General features: G+C 48.9%; 1 protein-coding gene across 2 annotated transcripts in view; it reads left to right on the top strand.

The window, feature by feature from the left end:
• The first annotated feature begins 256 nt into the window (after positions 1-256).
• The window catches only part of TCERG1L (transcription elongation regulator 1 like), a 56,045-nt gene continuing 38,346 nt past the window's right edge, over positions 257-17,955 (top strand). Inside the window, exons 1-4 of one of the 2 annotated variants that reach the window (XM_015867621.2) lie at positions 257-1,030; positions 1,931-2,077; positions 2,606-2,786; positions 11,601-11,765. In XM_015867621.2, the coding sequence (XP_015723107.1) occupies positions 827-1,030; positions 1,931-2,077; positions 2,606-2,786; positions 11,601-11,765 (697 nt within the window). In that variant the 5' untranslated portion in view covers positions 257-826. The remainder of the gene's footprint in view (positions 1,031-1,930; positions 2,078-2,605; positions 2,787-11,600; positions 11,766-17,955) is intronic. The other variant, XM_015867619.2, reaches the window with a different exon arrangement.

Genomic DNA, 17,955 nt, shown 5'->3' with positions numbered 1-17,955 from the left:
TGAGGGGGTCTATGAGCAATGCATTTCGGTGTTGTCCCATTGTGGCCAGCTGGATGGAGCTTTGCTCAGCCCTGCTCAATGGGTCCGGCCCTCCTGCCAGCTCTGCACCCAGTAATGAGCACAGAAGCCCCAGGTGTGGGCAGCAGCTTCTGCAGGGCTGTCCCAAGGCAGATACTGCCACAGGCTTTCCTAAAGTCTAAGTAGTTGGTGTTCTTCCACTATGGAGCAGAAGTGGAGGGCACAGTGGGTGTGATGTGGTGTGGTGGGGGTTACCCCAACCCTCTGAACAGTGCAACGGAGGTCAGCCTGCACCACACCTGGCCTTGGCAATGGCAATAATGGGTTGTGTTCCTGCAGGCTGCAGGTGAGGGTTTTGTTGCTAACAAAGGCAGTTGAGCATTATTCTTCTGCAGCCCGCAGCTGGAGCCCTGCACGGCCACTGGGGAGGTGAGACGGGCTGGTGTGGTGGCCTCGTGGCAATGGAGACCCACACCGAGTACATCCTCGCATAACGTCGCCTTCAGAGCCAAAACCTGCGATGCGTTTTGCACTGTTCCGTGTCAAGAAGCCCTTCCGCAGCCTCGTGCAGCAGCAATCTCGCTTTAGGCTCTGAGCAAGGTCCATCCTCCCTCCTTCGAAGCTGCCCCGATCCGCCCCATCGCGGCTTCCCCGCCCGGCCCCGGAGCTCAGCGTTGCGGTTCCGCCCCGCTCCTCCCTTACGCGGGCGGTTCCTCTCCGCGGGGCGGTGCCTGAGCCGCCGTCGGCTGCCGGCGAGGAGCGGAGTTTCACAGGGCGGCGGGCACGGCGCAGCCCCGTGCCATGTAGGATGCTGCCGGTTCCCGCAGCGAAGCGGCAGCCGCCCCTGCTGTGGCCCGCCGAGCCCCCCTGGCCGTGGGCCGTGCCGGGGCTGCTGCGGGTCGGCGCTGCCCCACCGCCGCTGTTGCTGTCTGCGCCGGCCGTGGGCTGGCCCGTTCCCTGCGAGCCGCTGCTGCCGCTGCTCGCCGAGCATCCCCCGCCGCTCCACGGGCAGGTAACGGCTCCGAGCCGACCCTCGCCGGGCGCTGCGGCCGCTCAAAGCTGCGCGGTGCCTCCGACTGAGCCCCTGCGGGCGCCGTGCCGGGCTGCGGCCGCTAGAGGTTCTTCGAAGCCCGGGCACGGGGATTTTCCATCGGGTGGGAAACCCGCAGTGCTTTTATTTGGTTTGTTTGGGTTTGTGGTTGGGTTTTTTTTTCGCTTTTTGGGGTCTTTGGGTTTCCAGTTGGGCCGCAGGTGCCTTTCTTAACGCGTGCGGTGCGTCCGTAAGAAGAGATGAGCGAGGAGGACGAGCAGCAATACAAGCACAGCTCCCCGTGCACACGGGCTCGTTCCGCTCCCGAGTTCTGTGCCGTGCTGCCGAGCCCGGCGCTGCCCGACGGGGTTTCGCTTATTTCTCGCTGCCGCACTGGGAATAATTGGGGCTGCGCTTCAGATCCCGCTTTGGCTGCAGTAGTTGCTCCGCTACAGCAGGCGGAGCGGCGGCAGCGCTTGTAGCTGCACCTCTCCCTTCGTAGCGTTAGATGAAAAGTGCGATGCAAAGCGGCAGTCGGTGTGCGGCGGGGTCCCGGCAGCGGCAGGCGGGGGCTGAGCTCTGTGTGAGCCCCTCCGTAAGAAACAGGCTGCCTGCGTTTCCTTTCGTTCTCCCTCTCCCCTGGGGGTGACCGCTAAAGCCGCCTCCAGCTGCTCTGTTCGTGGGGTTCCGTCGGAGCGGAGCCGACGGGCGGCCAGCACCGCATCCTTCCCCGAGCGGCGGCCGGGGAGCACGAATATGTATCGGGTTGAGGCTTGAAATTCAATGCAGTCACCCCGGAGGCGGCTGGGAGATGATGGAAGCATTGACTTGCTCGGGGCAAAACCCTTCTGTTAACTTCCTGCCTTTTTGTTGCCCCCACAGTGGATATTTGGAGCTCATTCTCCAGTCGTTGGATTTTCACCGTCATCCGGTGTGGAATTTGTGCCTGTTTTTCCTCCTGTGTACACATCTGCGGTTCCACCACACGCTGGGAAGAGCTGGATAGATAAAAGGCTGCCGAGCTGCAAAGTAAGTCTGATCGTGTTTAACGGTGATGCTCAGAAACTATAGCAGCAGAGAAATATTTCTGGTTTTGTAAACTGTGCCTGCATGCAAGAGGGAGGTGGTTTGTCCAGTGAAACTGCATGGAGAAGAAATATTGTGGGGCTGATATGTGCAGGAGGCTGCTCCAGGAACGCAGTGTTTTTGGTTCCTTGAAGTTATGCAAAGGATAAAATACTGGAGGAGGTGGCTGCGGTCTGTGAGCTGCTGATGGAGTTGTGCTGCAGGAGCTGTGTTGGAGGCTCTGTTGGCTCCAGCTCTCGTTTGCTTTTGGTGATGCTGCTTTAGCTGACTTGTGTTGAGGGCTGGCTGGGTTTGGGAGTGATCAGCTGAGTGCTGTCCTCACTTACAGAGCAGCAGTCAGTCTGTTCTGGTGTTTGTCTCCAGCTTGAGATCCTATCCATGTGTTAATAATGAGTTAAAAACAAAAGCTCAGGGATAGAAGTGAGAATAAAATCTCTGAAACTTTAATGCTCTATTACTTGTGTTGGACAGATATACCTAAATAATGCATTTGCTCTGGATTCGGTGTGGGTACATCCTGAGGAATCGTGTCTCTTCCAAGGAAATGAGAAGCCTCTGCTAATGACAAATCAAGTGGCTTTGGCCATCGCCAGGCCAGCTCCTGCCTCCAGGCCTCTTCCCACAGTGGTGCTGGCACCTCCGCTGATGCCAGGTTAGTAAATAATTGAGTATTTACTGCTATTCGTGCAGCTCAAAAGAGGAACAAGCCATTTCCGAGAGGGTTTCATTCCATTCATCTGAATCTCTCCCGATTGATCTGGAACCTTGATGGCAGCCTTTAATCCCCTGAATTACTTCCAAAGAATGCCAAGAATGTATTAATTGAAGGAGGTAGCAGCAGATAGTTCTGTATCTGGTTGTCTGCTTCCAGAATGATGGGGCTGGTCATCCCCAAGGTTCTGGGTTTGTTTTCAGCTGACTGATCAAAAAAGACCAATGAGCTTCATGCAGGATTCTCCCAATTGCTGTGAATTGTTGGAATGAGATGTGTGGTTTCCATAGACAGCTATTAGCAGGGGACAGTAACTGACTGGTCATCTCATTAAAACTCAGTTGTGCACGGTGGTATTTATTAAAGAAATGGCATTAATCTGCGGAGTACAGCTGCTAATGGAAGAGCTGGGATTTATACTTGGAATTCCAAGACCAGAACATGTGTTGCTCTAAAGCCCAATCTCTGTTTTTGTGTTACTGAGACAGCAGCTGCCTCACAGATAAGGTTGGGAAGTGAAAGGATGCTGGTACTTACAGCACTGACTTAGAATCTGAAATTCAGAATTGGGGTACTCTTAATGTCTTGCTATCTCTGCTCCTGTGCTCCTTTAGATGTCAAGTAACATTCCTCCGTGTCTGGAAGCTGTGCAGCATGCAGCAGTTCTGTTTTTGCAGTGAGAGGGGAGAGGGTGCTGGAAGAGATGAGTGTTTGGGTTGCTTTGCCAGGTTGATTAATGAGCAATGAAGATGGCTGGGAACGGAAGCACATAGAGCAGTGCAGATCAGCTCTGTGCTGGGATGCTTCTAGCAGTCCTTTACAGAAAGCTGTGCTTTGCTCTTGCCAGAATCGAGCGATGCTCCACTGTAGTGCAGATTCTCTGCTGGGAATGACAGCAGTCATAAATAAGTGTGCCACAGCTTGAAAATCCGTTCTGTTGCCACACAGGGAATATTTGAGCTGAGTTGCATTGTTCAAAGTATGTTTTTAATAAGAAATGCAATGGTGAAGGAGAAGTTTTGTATAGCTGTATGCATGGCAAGTGGGTTGGTAGCCTGGTAACTGCTGAGCTGGCTTGGGTTTACACATTGGCTTGTGTGTGTCGTTCTGCTGAGCACGGGGAGAGTTCTGTGCTGAACTGTCAGCTCATGTGAATGTGGAGAGTTTAAAGTACATACATAATATGTCAAACATAAAGAGCGAGTCTACCTGGTGGTGGATTAGAAGAGCTGGCCATGCAGAGCAGTGGGTCGCACATCGGTGATCCTGAGGGAGCTGTGCTGTCTGTAAAGGGTTTGTTTCCAGTGAACGATATGTGCGCAGTCAGGGCTGCTGTGACAAGAGAGCTTGAGATGGATCAAACCGGTGCTGATCCATTTTCGTCATTGCGAATGTCTTGTTGAGCAGGGCTTCTGGTTGAGTTGTACTGAATGATGATTTTCCCTGCTCTGAAGCCTGTCTGCTGCTGCCTGCCTTTCAGACAGGACTTGGTGTGCAGCGCTGCTGCACTGTTGCTCTTTGTCATATCATAGAACCATAGAACAGCCTGGGTTGCAAAGGCCCACAGTGCTCATCCAGCTCCAACCCCCTGCTGTGTGCAGGGTCACCAACCAGCAGCCCAGGCTGCCCAGAGCCACATCCAGCCTGGCCTTGAATGCCTGCAGGGATGGGGCATCCACAGCCTCCTTGGGCAACCTGTGAACACATCTTAGGCTCTGCCTCCCCCCTCCTTCCATCTCTTGATTGTTTTCCCACCACCTTCTGGGCTGATGGCTGTGTGCAGCACAGCATGGCATGGGCTCCTGCTCCTCCTCCAGCAGCGTGCTTAGCATTTATTGCCCTGCTCCTCAGGAGCACGAGGACCCCAGGCCGACTTGCATTGATGCAATCAATGCATCTGGCTAATGCTAATCAAGTAACATCCTAAGCAGTTGGTGAGCTCCAGAGCTCATGAAATCAAACCTGTACATTTATGACACTGCTGCAAGAATGGGAGGCTATAATACTGGTGCACTGCAGCCTGGATGAGAATCTGCTTCCAAACATACTTAAAGTTCTGAGGAAGCATTATGGTAGTGCTTGAAATATTTAGTGTATAATTTTTACAGTTAATATGAAAAGTAATAAAAATACAGAGAGCAAATTGCTCAGGTAAGTGGCTTAAACTGAGAAGTTAATAAGCTTTTAGCAGGCTGCGTGGCAGTGTTCAGCCTGAAAGCCCATCTCACAGGCAGGTTTTCCTTCTGCAGTTATCAGCAACGATATAATTGTTTTCTCAATTTATCAGCAGTGTTACAAAGATAAAGGAATGTGAAGCACTGACATTTGGTGAATGATAATGCACATGATTTTGCAGCTGTGAGTACCGGTACCAGCTACTAGGAGGTGGTGTTTTCCACAAGGAAAGGATTCTGCTGTTATTCTCCAGTATGTTACACAGCACGAATTTATGTACTTAGAATTTTGGGTATCCAATGAGGTTAATGACAGCTAGAAGTGGTGGCTTGTTTTATGTCTACTGGAAAAAGGCGCCGCTTGAGTATTTGTGCAGAGAAAGGATGAAGGTTTCTGACGGCTGCATTGTGCAGTGCCACATGGCTGGACCCAAGTTAGATGTGCCCACATTAGCTGCGTTGTCTGGCACTGCCCTGCTGGGGGAGCTCCCTGGAAGCCTTCCTGAAGCACTGCAGCTTGGTGCTCCGGGATGGTTCACGTTTTTAGAGCTGCTTTGCACTGAGTAGCTCAGATTTCAGCACTGAGCTTCCAATGGGGGGAAGCAGCCACAGGCACAGCTCTGGGTTATGTGAAGCACGCGTTGCCTGCCTTGTGGCATCCTTCTGTGCATCCCAGCGGGGCTGCTGGCCTGCAGAAAGGAGCCAGGGTTGTACCACTAGGAGAAAAGCTATAGCTCTCCAATGGGCTGTTGTATCCCCCTGGATACTCTAACTTGGTTACCAAGAATGGTTGAGCTGGCAGGAGCTGGAGCTGAGACAGCCTGAAGGTGAATGTGTTGGTGGCAGAATGGCAAAGGTGGACGAAGTGAAGACCCAAAATTAGGGAAGTCAGAATGAGGGAGACCTGAGGGAAGGATGGTATGTGGGGTCTGTGTGGGCTGCCAACATGGTACTGCCTCTGTGCTCACAAATCCTCTCCAAACAACTGGGAAGCACTGAGCACAAGCTTTACATTTGTGGATACCAGCAGACAGCTTCGGGGCATCTCAGATTGGATACTTTTGTATTTAATGGCCGTGTATTAGTTTCCAGTTTGTAACGCAAGAGAGCCCTGAGGGAACCTGAACGTCCCTGAAATGTCACCCAGCCCTCTTTGTTTGGACACTTCAGGGAGGAGAACTCAATCAAATCTTTGGGAATGCTTGATTTTAGTTGCAGCCTTCCTGAAGTTTTGGCTTTGTTTATTAAGTCTGTGCTTGTTGCTGCTCTCTGTTTCATCTACCCAAGTCGAGTACAAATGTCAGCTCCAGTTAAGACAGGTTAATTTTCACTTCAATTATATAAATGAGGTTGCATTACAATATGCCTATTGAAAAGGTTTCTTGTTCCAGCTTGCTTTGTAACGTTGTCCTGCCTGGTCCTGAGACCATTACAAAGAAACTCGTCCCTCTCAGTGATTTGCGGAGGCTGGTTTGGTTGGTTTTTGTATTGTTATTTATTGCATGTGGGCATAGAAGTGAGCAGTCAGTGGTGCTTTTACTGGCAGACATATGCAATACCAGGTTACAAATGTAAGAAGCTGTACGCTTTTTCCCTCTCCCTTTTGGCTTCAGAAGACGGGAAAATCAATATGTTTTTCTTTGTATTAGGATAATTGCCCTATTTAAGTCAACCCGTTGCCTCATGTTATTGATTGATAAGTGCTGCTTCAAGATGCTCAGCACCTGAAATTCCAAACCACGTGCAGTTCAGGTAGCAGAGCCAGCAGGTTCTCCCAGATCTGAATTCTGCAGATACAGATGCAGGTGTGATAAATGCGTGTGTTGTAGGTCTTCCAAGCATTAAAAAAAGACCGAGTTCCTTGCATGAAGCACCTGAAACTCCTGTTAAAATCATGAGTTCCCTCAGGGCCTGCCATGTGGTTGGGCAGTGCTGCCCTTTAGGTGGCCTGGTGTGCCTGTAGAGTGCTGTTCAGTGAGTGCTGGTGTGTGAAGAAGTGATAGGAGAGAATTAGCCAAGAAGCAGCCATGTCTCCATCTTCAGGTCTCAAACCTATTAGTTCCAGAGGGTGCTTTGCTGATGAGGGGTGTCAGTGTTCTGTTGGAAGTGGCCAGCTGTGGCCAGATAAACCTTCTGCAGTGCCCACACTGGGTGGTATATCTGATTAGATGCTCAGACAGCATGCTGGTATGATCAGCGGTCTGAGTGTAGGTAATGCTTCCCATTGCCTTCTCTGTAGATGCTTACATAGGGTTTTCAGCTGGAGCAAATTATCTGCTTCGTTTCCTTAAGTTCTTTACTGTGAGAGTGGTGAGGTGCTGGAACAGCTGCCCAGAGAGGCTGTGGATGCCCCGTCCATCCCTGGAGGTGTTCAAGGCCAGCTTGGATGGGGCCCTGGGCAGCCTGGGCTGGTATCAATGTGGAGGTTGGTGGCCCTGCTTAACACACACCTTATGTAGCTGGCCGGGTCTTGAAAGGTGCTGAGAAAGCAGTGTTATAATCTGCGGGAGGCTGGGACTCTGGGAGGAACAAAATCTAAGGCAGAAATCAGGCTTTTGTTATCCTGTTCCCTCCTTTTTATGGCTTGTCTTCAGGGAGGGGTGATCAGACATCAGCAGTCACTGTAGCTCATTTCAGCTACATTTTTCTCTCTTCCTATCAAGAGACAGTTGTCAGTTTTAATACTGATAACAGCCTAATAAGTTTAATAAGGAACTGTCACATAAAATACTTTGTTTTGTTCCTCTTAAAGGCTCTACAGATGGAAGGGAAAGGGAATAGGGGATTGTAAACAATAAATTCACCCTTCAAATGCTTCGTTCTTCTGGATTGCTTTTCTATACACATTTAGAGGTGGTGATGAGTGCTCTGTGCTGCCTGTTGCCTGAGTGCTGTACTTCCTGCAGCCAGATTGGGCAGCCCCAGGGCTGTGTCCCAGCACTTGCCTGCTGCCCTGGCCCAGCAGCAGGATCTGACCCAGGAGCATCCTGTGGCATCTGTGCTATGTGTCAAGATTTATTGCCTTCAGGCTGGGGCAGTAAGTGGCAACTCTGTGCTGCAGAATGGGTCCCAAGCTGGTGGACTGGACTTGAGAGACCCACTCAGCGTTACCCACCTTCTGCCTTCAGTTTGTCTAAGCAGCATCAGCTGTGATTCAGTAAACAGTTCAGAAGTGTCTTTGTGATCACAAATGATAGACTCCTTAATGTTTCTAAGTATCAGCTGGGATTGTGCAGTGCCTGGATGTGGCACACTGAGTAATGGGTGGGCTGTACAGTGGTACGGGTGCCCAGAAGCCAATGGGGATCCTGAGGGCTGGGATGGGGGCGCAATCAACTTTAGTGTCACAGAATGGCTTGGGTTGGAAGAGACTTTAAAGGTCACCTAGAGACAAGGATGCAGGTGCAAGCTGTTAGTTGTTTTATGAATAAAAGTGAAAACAAATAAGAAAACTGTTGCTTTGAAAAGAACTGGTAATGGTGCACAACCCTCTGTAGGTGAGGATTAAGGCCTCAGTGTTATTAATTTCACTGACCCTCCTGTGAAAGTGTTTAACCAACCTCAGTTTAACTGGTATTTAATTTCATACAGCCTTCACAGCGTGTGTGTCCAATGTTGTTCACTGCTGTGTTCCATCTCCATCGCTGCATTTCAACACCTTCGGTTTGTTACCTCTGAGTACCCCCACTGCTCATTCAGCTGCTCTGTGCTTCCAGTAGCTGCACACCAAGATGTGCTGCCCTCCTCATGTGTCTTTCCCTACTGCTGCTGGAGAGGCACTGGGAAGGAAGGCTGGAGAAGAATATCAATGTGGGTTTGGTCGTTTTGGCAGACAGCTGCTCAGGATGGAATGTGCCTTGACAAAAACAGATTTGGAGGAAAAAGCCATTGATAAGAATATTTTCCCCCCTCAAGAGTATCTTGATGAGGGTTTTTTATTCCTATTTGCAAGGCATTTGAATCTTGAAATTCAAGTAATAGTCACTAAGTGTGATTTGAAACAAAACCCTTCCCAAAAGTTTGTGGGAATTCTCCCAGTGAAATGGGATTGGTCTCTGCAAAGAGCAGCTTTGCTCCGCTCTGTCAATGGCTGAAGAAGTGCCCAGCTCCTGAGAAGCAGCTTCTGAGGCAGGCTGAGCTGGGGTCCCTCCTGCTGGGATGGGTGGTGTTCAGTGGGCTCAGTGGAAGGCGTGTGGGGACCCCGGGCAGTGATGTGCTCCAGTATTAACAATTACAGGGGTATCCTCGTGTTGTGGAATTATTTAGTAGGAGAGAGTGAGAGAGAGCTTCATCAAAAGCTGCGAAATCACCCAAACTTCTCTTTCAACTGGCTGATGAAACTTTAATAACAGAGCTGCTGAAACTTGCATAAGGAAAGCCTTCTAGCTCCTGAACCAGGAGTTCTCCTCAGCTGTGCTCACAGAAAACTTTGGCAATGCAGGATTCTGTTGTTCTGTTGCTTTGCTCGGCTCTTTGGGGGACATGCATGTTTCTTTCTGCTCATGTCCCCTGCAGGAGGCCGGCAGGAAAGTAATTCTCCATACATTTGTTTTCCAAGCATTGCAGAAGGTGTTGCATTGGTTGCTCCCATTGAAGGTGGTTGGGTTGCAGGCAGTGATCTCACACAGGAGGGGTGTGGAACACATCCAACACTTGCAGTTGTTCTCAGGTGAATGAATGCAAAGACTGTTAAAAAGTCTGAGTAATCAGACCACGAGATCTTCAGATATCTCCATTGTGACTTGGGGAGAATAGCCTATTTTTCATCTATCCATGGTGGAATGATTAAAATGTTGATATTGTTTGTTGGTGTTTCTTCGCCTGCACGCCTGCTGCGTTAGTGCACGTACAGGTATTGAAATGGGTTCCTCTTGGAGCTGATACCCAGTTGCATTAACGGAGACTTACTGAAAATATTTGACTTCTGTTTAGCAAAGAAGGAGAGCTTGTTTTGTTGGCGAATAATCGTTTATTATAAGATTGAGAAGCAGTGCTGCTGAAAGTGAGGAGAATAGCCTCAAGAGCCCCAATTAGCTGTAAGTGGAACAAACTCCTTTCCAAAAGCACAGAACCACTTTTCCCAACCCCAGAGCTGAGAGCAGGAACACTTGGCAACAAGGGCATCTGTGTGTCTGAAGGGGCATCTGGCCATGGAGCTGCATGGGGCTGGGCTATATCCTCTGCCCAGAGTGAGGCAGTGGTGGGGCTGGCAGTGGGTCCCTATGGTGCCTTCTGAGCCCCCCAGGGCCGGGCACTGGCTCAGCAGTGATGCAGAGGTGCTGCAGGAAACCCAACAGATTGAGGAGATGTCTGCTGTGATCGAGCAGGGATTTGTGCTCTGCTGCAGTTGGCTCTCAGTGCCTGAAGGGTTTCCACATGAGCTGAAAACATTTGCTAAATAACATAATAAGCTAATGATTGCTTAATTTTTGAATACATAGCTCAGTGTAGACGGAGTAACAGCTGGTGTTTGTCAAATGAGGTTTTTCCTTAAGACTTTCTACTGCTCATTTTCTTGTTTATTTAACATATTTAGCTAAGATTGAGCTCCAAAGGTCTTCCCCTTAAGCTTCTTAGTCATCATGGTAAATGTTATACAGTCAGAAGTGAGTTTGAGGCTGCATTTGGTGGGCAGCTGCTGAGTTCCTGTTCAAGGTAGTCTTCTAGTGGCAGGACAAAGGGGAAAGGATTTAAACTGAAAGAGAGGAGATTTAGGTTGGATGTTTGGAGGAAATTCTTCACTCAGAGGGCAGTGAAGCCCTTTCCAACCTGAGCCATTCTATGATTGTATGAAGTGTCTGCATGGCGTATGCTCAAGGTGAAGGCGCCTGCACATGAAGCTTAGTTGTTTACATATGTAGAGCAGGGCAGCAGTCCAACAGGTAACGTTAATGTCTGGTTAATGTAATGGGTAACATAAACCTTCAGATCTAAAATCAGACAGTTTTTATTTAGCAAAAATCAGATCTGGATGTTTGTGCATCGTTATGAACCATGGCAGATAAAGTGAATACAGATCAATACATTCAGCTGCTTGGCTTCTGTTATTGAGGTTTTCTTCATTTGAGTTTAACAACTTTGCACAGCTTATACATCACTCAGTATTGCCTTGTGTTGTCCCTTCAGGTTTATAAGGGTGTGTTCTCACACATAGGGTTCAAAGCTTGGAGTTCTGGAAGAACAACAGCAAGAGGGGCTGAGGCCATATTATCAGCATTGTGTCCTTGTCCAAGGCACTATATGAAACACAACTTCCTTTTTATAGAGTTTAATGCTTGGAAAAAACCCTCAAGATCATTAAGTCCAACCATCAGTGGTGCTGCTACAAGGTTAGAGTTAGGGTAGGATGGTTGGGTTGTGGTTGGACTTGATGATCTTTAAGGTTTTTTCCCACATGGGCAATTCTGTTAGAAGCAGATGTTCATTAAGGTCCCTTCCAACCTCAGCCATTCCACAGTCCTATCTCATGATGTTGGAGATAAGGTGAAGAATGTTCAGTGTGTTTGTGCTGCCTTTAATTCAGAATGCTGGAAGCATCCTTATATCCATCCTGATGAAATGACTGTATCTCTCTCTGCAGGTGGCTGCCGGCGCGGTCCCAGCCCAGTGGGCAGCCCCCCAAGCCTGGCGCTGCTGGCAGTGGAGGCTGAAGCCCCCCCAGGACCACCCCCATCCAGGGTCCCACAGTGCCGCCTGCTCACCCTCTCACCCCTCAGGATCCCGGTGCTGGGCTCCCCATTCCCAGGTAAGGTCTGTTGGGTCGGTGTGGGGAAGAAGCACTGTGGGCTCTGCAGCACGGACAGCCTCTGTGTGCATCCTGCTGCTGTGCTTTGGTAGCTGTACGCACACAGCTGCTGTGTAAGCACACACACCTGGGATTAAATTGTTTTCTCTGGTAGCGCTTACAGGTGTTCTCTGATAGCATGCGTTAAAAGTTTGTGCTTGTTAGTAATTTTTTGGTATAATGTGACAGCTGTGGGCAGTATGTGAACTGAGCTGCATCCTCTGTTAACTTTGGGAAGGAAATGTGGTCCTAATGGCACTGGGTCTGTGCGGCAGTGGGGTGGTTGGAAGGTGTCTGTGTGACATAGAAGGACAGAACTACAGACCATCCTGAGTTGGAAGGGACCCCCGAAGGGACACTGAGTCCAGCCCCTGTCCCACATAGCAGCAACCAACCCCAAACCCTATGGCTGAGAGTGATGTCCCAGTGCTCCCTGAGCTCCAGTAGCTTGTGGCTGTGCCCACCACCCTCTGGAACACAGCCTTCTCCTAACCCCCTTAACCCCAACTGTCACGGCTCTGTGCTCTAGTCCTGTTGCTGTCACCAGGGAGCAGAGCTCAGTGGTAATGTCTGGGACACAAGCAGATTGCTTCCTTACAAAGCCTGCTAGAGGAACACAGCCTTGGGTTCTACATGGTTCCATATCGGTTTGGGTGTGGATGATGTGCCTCTGGTTGCTCACTGCAAAACCTTCTATTTCCTCTACATGGCATTGCATGTGGTACCTGGGGGCTCTGCAGCATCCCTGACTGCTGTATGAATCTCCTGTTCTACCTCTTTGTGGTCATTTTTGGAGCTATTGGTGCTTTGGATGCTTAGGGTTATATTTTTGAAACACAATGTTCCAGTTAAGTTGAAAAATGTAATTTTGGTGCCTCTTTTTGGTCCTCGAAGTGTAATGTAGCACAATGCAGAGAGATTGAAACCGGCAGGAAGTGTGCAGTTACGATATTGGCTGTTTAGATGAAACCTTCACATGAGAAATGGATCTCTAATGATCATTCCTGTTGAGCAGCCATCAGAACAGCACAGATAAACGGCTGCTGGGGAAAGGCTACATGGTGTGAAGGGCCAGTGTCCCCACAGGGATACGGTCTCCCAGCTGATACAAAGGACCATCCTGCCAGCAGAGCTCAGAGCTCTATAGGTGGTCCCATGGGGTGGGAGCTGAGGGCTTCCCATGGGGTTTTGTCTGACCCACAGAGAGATCACTTTGCCTCTCTGAAAGCGAGCACCTTATAGGAGAATCGGAGCGTAAGAGAATTGTTCTCTATGGGTGCCGAAATACAGATTGAGATGCCAGATGTATTCTTCCTTGAATTGAGATGCTCGGGCATTCTTTGGAGAAGCAGTCACAGGACTTCTGATTCACGGCTGCAGCACTGAGCCCTGCATGAATTGTATTAGACACGATAGAATATTATAATATCAAGGAGCTACAGTGTTAAGATAAGTGGCTCGGCTCTGCCATGATAAACATGTCAGGCCATGATAATTGTTGCTTTCCCTTCGAATGACTGTGTGATAGGCTATCAACTACCATGCTCTGAGTGCCTGAGCAATCAGCCCATTATCAATCATTCACAGTACACCACACGCTTCTGGGTGTGTTCTCCTATGGAATATATAGCAGCTTTTTAGGAAAGAAAGCTTGGAAATGCCCGGCTCGTATAAAATAAACTCAAGATTCAGCTAACCATTTTTCTCTATTAATCATCCTCTCTGGAGGGCTGGCTATTTCCTTTGCAAAGGCTTACATAAAACATTTTTATGAAACTCCTTTTTATTGTGCTCACGGTGAAGAGGACTCTGAGGTGTTCACTTTAAATTATCTTTGTCAACACGAGGTTGATGGAAAGCTTCCTGAGCGGAGCACTGAGGATGGCGGCAAGGCCTGGGAGATGGGGAAAAAAGGGAAGTAATGGATGGGAGTTTTCATGAGCTCTAATGAATGAATCAGAATTGGGGGATAGGTGTGAGTGTGTGCACTGCAGCTGTTGGGAGATGCACAGCAGAGGGGGAGTGTTGGTGGTCAGGTTGGGTATCAGAGCAATGTCTGCTCCAGAGAGTGGACACAGCTGCCCAGGGATGGACAGTCCCCATCCATGGAGGTGCTCAGAGCTGCAGGGATGTGGCACTGAGGGGGTGGGCAGTGGGCACAGTGGGTGGGTGGGGGTCTCAGAGGGCTTTTCCAGCTTGAACACTCCAGTGGTTCTATGACTCAAAGAACGCTGTCTTGCATCATGTTTAAACAAGGAGAACATGGGAAGTTCATTAATTACTGGGTTAGTTTATAAATCATACATGAAGCAAGAAAAATGCAGCTGCCCCAGGGTCTGTGGATAATGTTCTCTTGCAGATCTATTTTTCTTTGAGATCCGTGAGTTGTCTTTAATAATGTCAGCACAATGATGCTTTTAGCTGAAAGGCTGGCAGGGTTTTAAGCACACTGTATGCCTGGCATTATCTGTACGTTAAATTACCCTTTCTTGAGGCCTTCCCAGTCATTAACTTGTACAGCAATAGTGAAGCAGAGTGCTGGGCTGCCTTTCACCACTCACCATTCTTTGCCTCCAAGTTACACCAACTCCACCACCACTGCTGTGTGCCTCCCAGCAGCTGCAGTGTACAGGTCTACCTTCCCATGTTCTCCTTTCTGCCTCAAACCGCACCAGACAATTCCTGTATTACAGCTCTGAAGTTCAGCCGCTGGGTTTTTGTGGAGGTGTTGGATGCGTTGCTCTGTTTGCTGTCTGCCACAGTGTAGGCTTCTGTCCTAAAAGCAGTATCAAAGGAAAGGGTGACTTTGCCAACTTCTAATGATGGATGTCCTGAATGTTGTTACTGGTCATCTGCAAGCAGTTAAAGCTGTGATTGTTAAAGACTTGTGCTGTGACAGAATGAGATTGCTTGGCACCACTGTAAGTGGTGAAAGAGAATTCCAGCCAACAAAGCCAGTGGTGGCCAATGTCCCATTCTGGGTTGGAGGGCACAGAAAGAAGTGTTGTATTCTCACTGCTAGAAAACTCCTTATCCCTGGGGCAGTTTTCTTATCCCTTATCAGGATAAGCAGAAAACTGCTTATCCCGAGCAGACAGAGCCAGCAGAGTGAACCAACAAGGTGGTACGTGGTGCCCCAAGCTTTGGGTGCACCTTGTGCTTTGCAAAGATTTGGCATTTTGAAGAGTGCTGGGCTTCAGTTCTTTTGTTCAGTGGCACTTTGGCTTCTTCCTGCTTGGAGAACCTGGTAGCGTTGGGTAAATGCTTTGCACTCAGCAAGAATGGAGCTGCTTTGCAGAGCTCTGGTCGTCACCATAGTGAGAAACATGAGCACAGTGTTTCTCTGGTTTCTGCTGTACATTAGGGCAGGTGGTTTAACACCAGTGAGCCAACATGGGGAACCATCCAGAAACGCTACCAGAGCTCAGCGCTAGGTTGGTTCTTCCTTTCTTCCTCTTCCCCTTTTCTATCTCTCAGTGGTTCTGCTTGTACGTTCTGCTTAAGTATTTAGTGCCATTCTTGCTGTTAACGTGGGTTTTGTGCCAGTGTTAACATAAAGACCAAATAAAAACTTGTGGAAAGCAGCTACGCAGTGATCTGTGCTGCATCCTTGTGTTCATTTGCTTTACTGGTAAGGAGAGAACTTAATTTTCCAGTGCTATCAAGCTTTGAAGAGGACTCTCTCTTAAGGAAAGAAAAAGGCAATAAAGTCCTGGAATGTGGAGTTATGTGGCACTTTAGGAATGGGATGGCTGGTAATCTCAAACGCCTCTTTTATGGCTACTGTATTAGGAGCTGGGGGATTTATTTATTTTTTCCACATCCCATTTCTTAATTATTCAGATGGAAAAGGTAAGATGGGAGCGCACAGTTATGGACTCTGTAAATTAGCAGCCAGTACAAATATTAAAAAAGACACCATCTGCCATAGGAGCCATTTGCCACCTGTTCTCTTCCTTTCAGAATTATTTAATGGTTTACATTTAATGGTTCAGCCTGCCACGGAACAGCTGGGAAGTGACTAAGTATTTTTCCTATCAGTAACTTAGCGGCCAAGCGACGTTGTATGTTCAAAACACCTCTCAGTGCCAGAGCTTTCTGCATGCTCCTTCATGTGTCTGTCAGCTTGCTTCATTAGCGAGTTCTGCTGATACAAAACACATTTTCATAACAACAATTACTCAGTTATTTTGATGGTGTTTTGGGGGGAGAAGAAGGGTTTTTCTTCTGCAGCAGAGGAGTAAAGGCTCTGGCTGTGCTGGAGGCTGCCCTCCCAACTGCTTTGTCTGGGGGGCACTGATGGGGTAGGGAAGTTCTAGCATATAACTGTGTCACACTGAATGGAGAGCTGAGGTGTGTCCTGTTCTGTGCCTGCACCTGGTGAGGCTGTGCCAGCCCCACAGTGATGGTGGTGCACTGGGTGCACAACCTGCCCTGTGTGCTTGTCTTTTAGCATCACAAGTATTCTTTGATAAACTGGATGCTTTGATGTTTTTGTTGTCCTCCTTTTTACATTAAAATATTTAAAGTTTTGTTGTGTTTATGCTTTAACTATAGTTACGTGTTTTATATGAAGCCCAGACAATACCTCCTCGCTCAGTGTGGTCCAGGGGAGCCAAAATGTTGCACACCTGTGGTCTAACCAATACAGCATGGGAGTTCATAGTCCAAGGGGAGCAAGAAGTGGTGTTTTCAGATCACCAAAGGAGCAATTCCAGGTATTCCAAGCAGATGTGTGGCACTGACATACTGTAGAAGCTTCCCCCTCCTTCCTGGGCTCCTGTGTGCTGAGCAGTAACAGCCACTCATCTTGGAGCACTGAGCAGTTCTAACAAGCTCGTTGTAAATGATCTGCCCAGCTTTAATGCTGTGTAACGAAGCAAGCAAATGGATGTTTATAGTTATTAAAGTGATAACTTCCTGCTTGAGCTAATATCCAGCATAAAATTACTTTTCAGCTTCATATCTGTGTTGGCTCGTGTGAGTGAAGGCATGCATATACAGCAGTTCTTGAGCTGGCCCATTCCCATGAGTGCCAGTTGCCTCCTGCTGGGTGGTGCATCCCTGCAGTGCATGGATGCTCAGCTGCCAGGCAGGGCTCAGTGGGGCTGGGAGGTTGGCCCTGGGGTGAGCCCTGGCCTTTGGCTGGTCATTCTGCTGGGACAGGACTTCAGTGCCTGGAAAGCGGTATCAAGGTACTGACAATAGCAAGAACTTAATTAAACAGCCTGTGTAGCCACAAAGGCAAACAACCCGAATCCTTCCATTCGTTCCCAACTGTTTGCTTGGTAAATGTCATAAAAGTCAGACTTAATTTACTGTATGTTTAACCACTCGTTAAAGCAGGCAGCAGGTTTTTTTTATGCTTTCCTTCAGGTAACGCCAGGATGCTGCTGTAGAGAGCTTGAACCACGTTTCAGGGGTTAGGAGCACATCTGCAGTGCTAAGATACCTGCAGAGCACTTGCTCCCAGATTGTTAGGGGGGGCTGGAGGGGGTGGCTGCAGGCATTGGCTCAGCTCTGAGTACTGGGCTTTGCTTCCCACACCTTGCAGTGCACATAAGTCAGTGCTGCTCCTCAGCTGGGAGGCATTGTTTTCCCCCTGGAAGAGTTTTCAGTTTCCATTTCCTACCTTTTTCTATTGCAGGCTGAAATGTAGCTGAGATTCTGTTTATTAAAGTGGTCCCTTAAGCTAATCTTGATTCAGTACGGGGGTGGCAGAAGTCTGAGGAGGAAAAGCCAAATGGCTGCAAGGACAAAACTGTCCCAGTAGGATGAGTGATGGCCCAGGGCTGTGTGGCCTTCAATGGAACTTTGTGTTCTTGTGTGTGACTTCTGGGACTTAATAAAGCTACAGTGTGTGATGGTGCTGCCGTGCAAAGTGATTCAAAGTAGGATAGCACAAAGGCATCTGATGTGAACTGCTGCTTTGGTACTGCTGGGGGCTACAGGTCCTGCTCCTGCAGGGCAGTGGGGACAGATTGGCTTCAAAGGACCCTTCCAACTCAAATGGTGCTCAGAGCAGAGAGCAGGAGCCCATTTTGCTGAAGTCCATGTGAAAGTTGGGGAGATGCAGCAGGAGGGACATTGCTTTGCAGTAGATGTTATCAGCAGCCTGGGCAGTTTGCCTGGCATAACAGTGAGCTCGCTG

The sequence above is a fragment of the Coturnix japonica genome, chromosome 6 (genome assembly GCF_001577835.2).
Source record: "Coturnix japonica isolate 7356 chromosome 6, Coturnix japonica 2.1, whole genome shotgun sequence".
NCBI lineage: Eukaryota > Metazoa > Chordata > Aves > Galliformes > Phasianidae > Coturnix > Coturnix japonica.
Note: the sequence above shows the minus strand (reverse complement) of the source record. Positions and strands in the feature narration are given on the sequence as shown.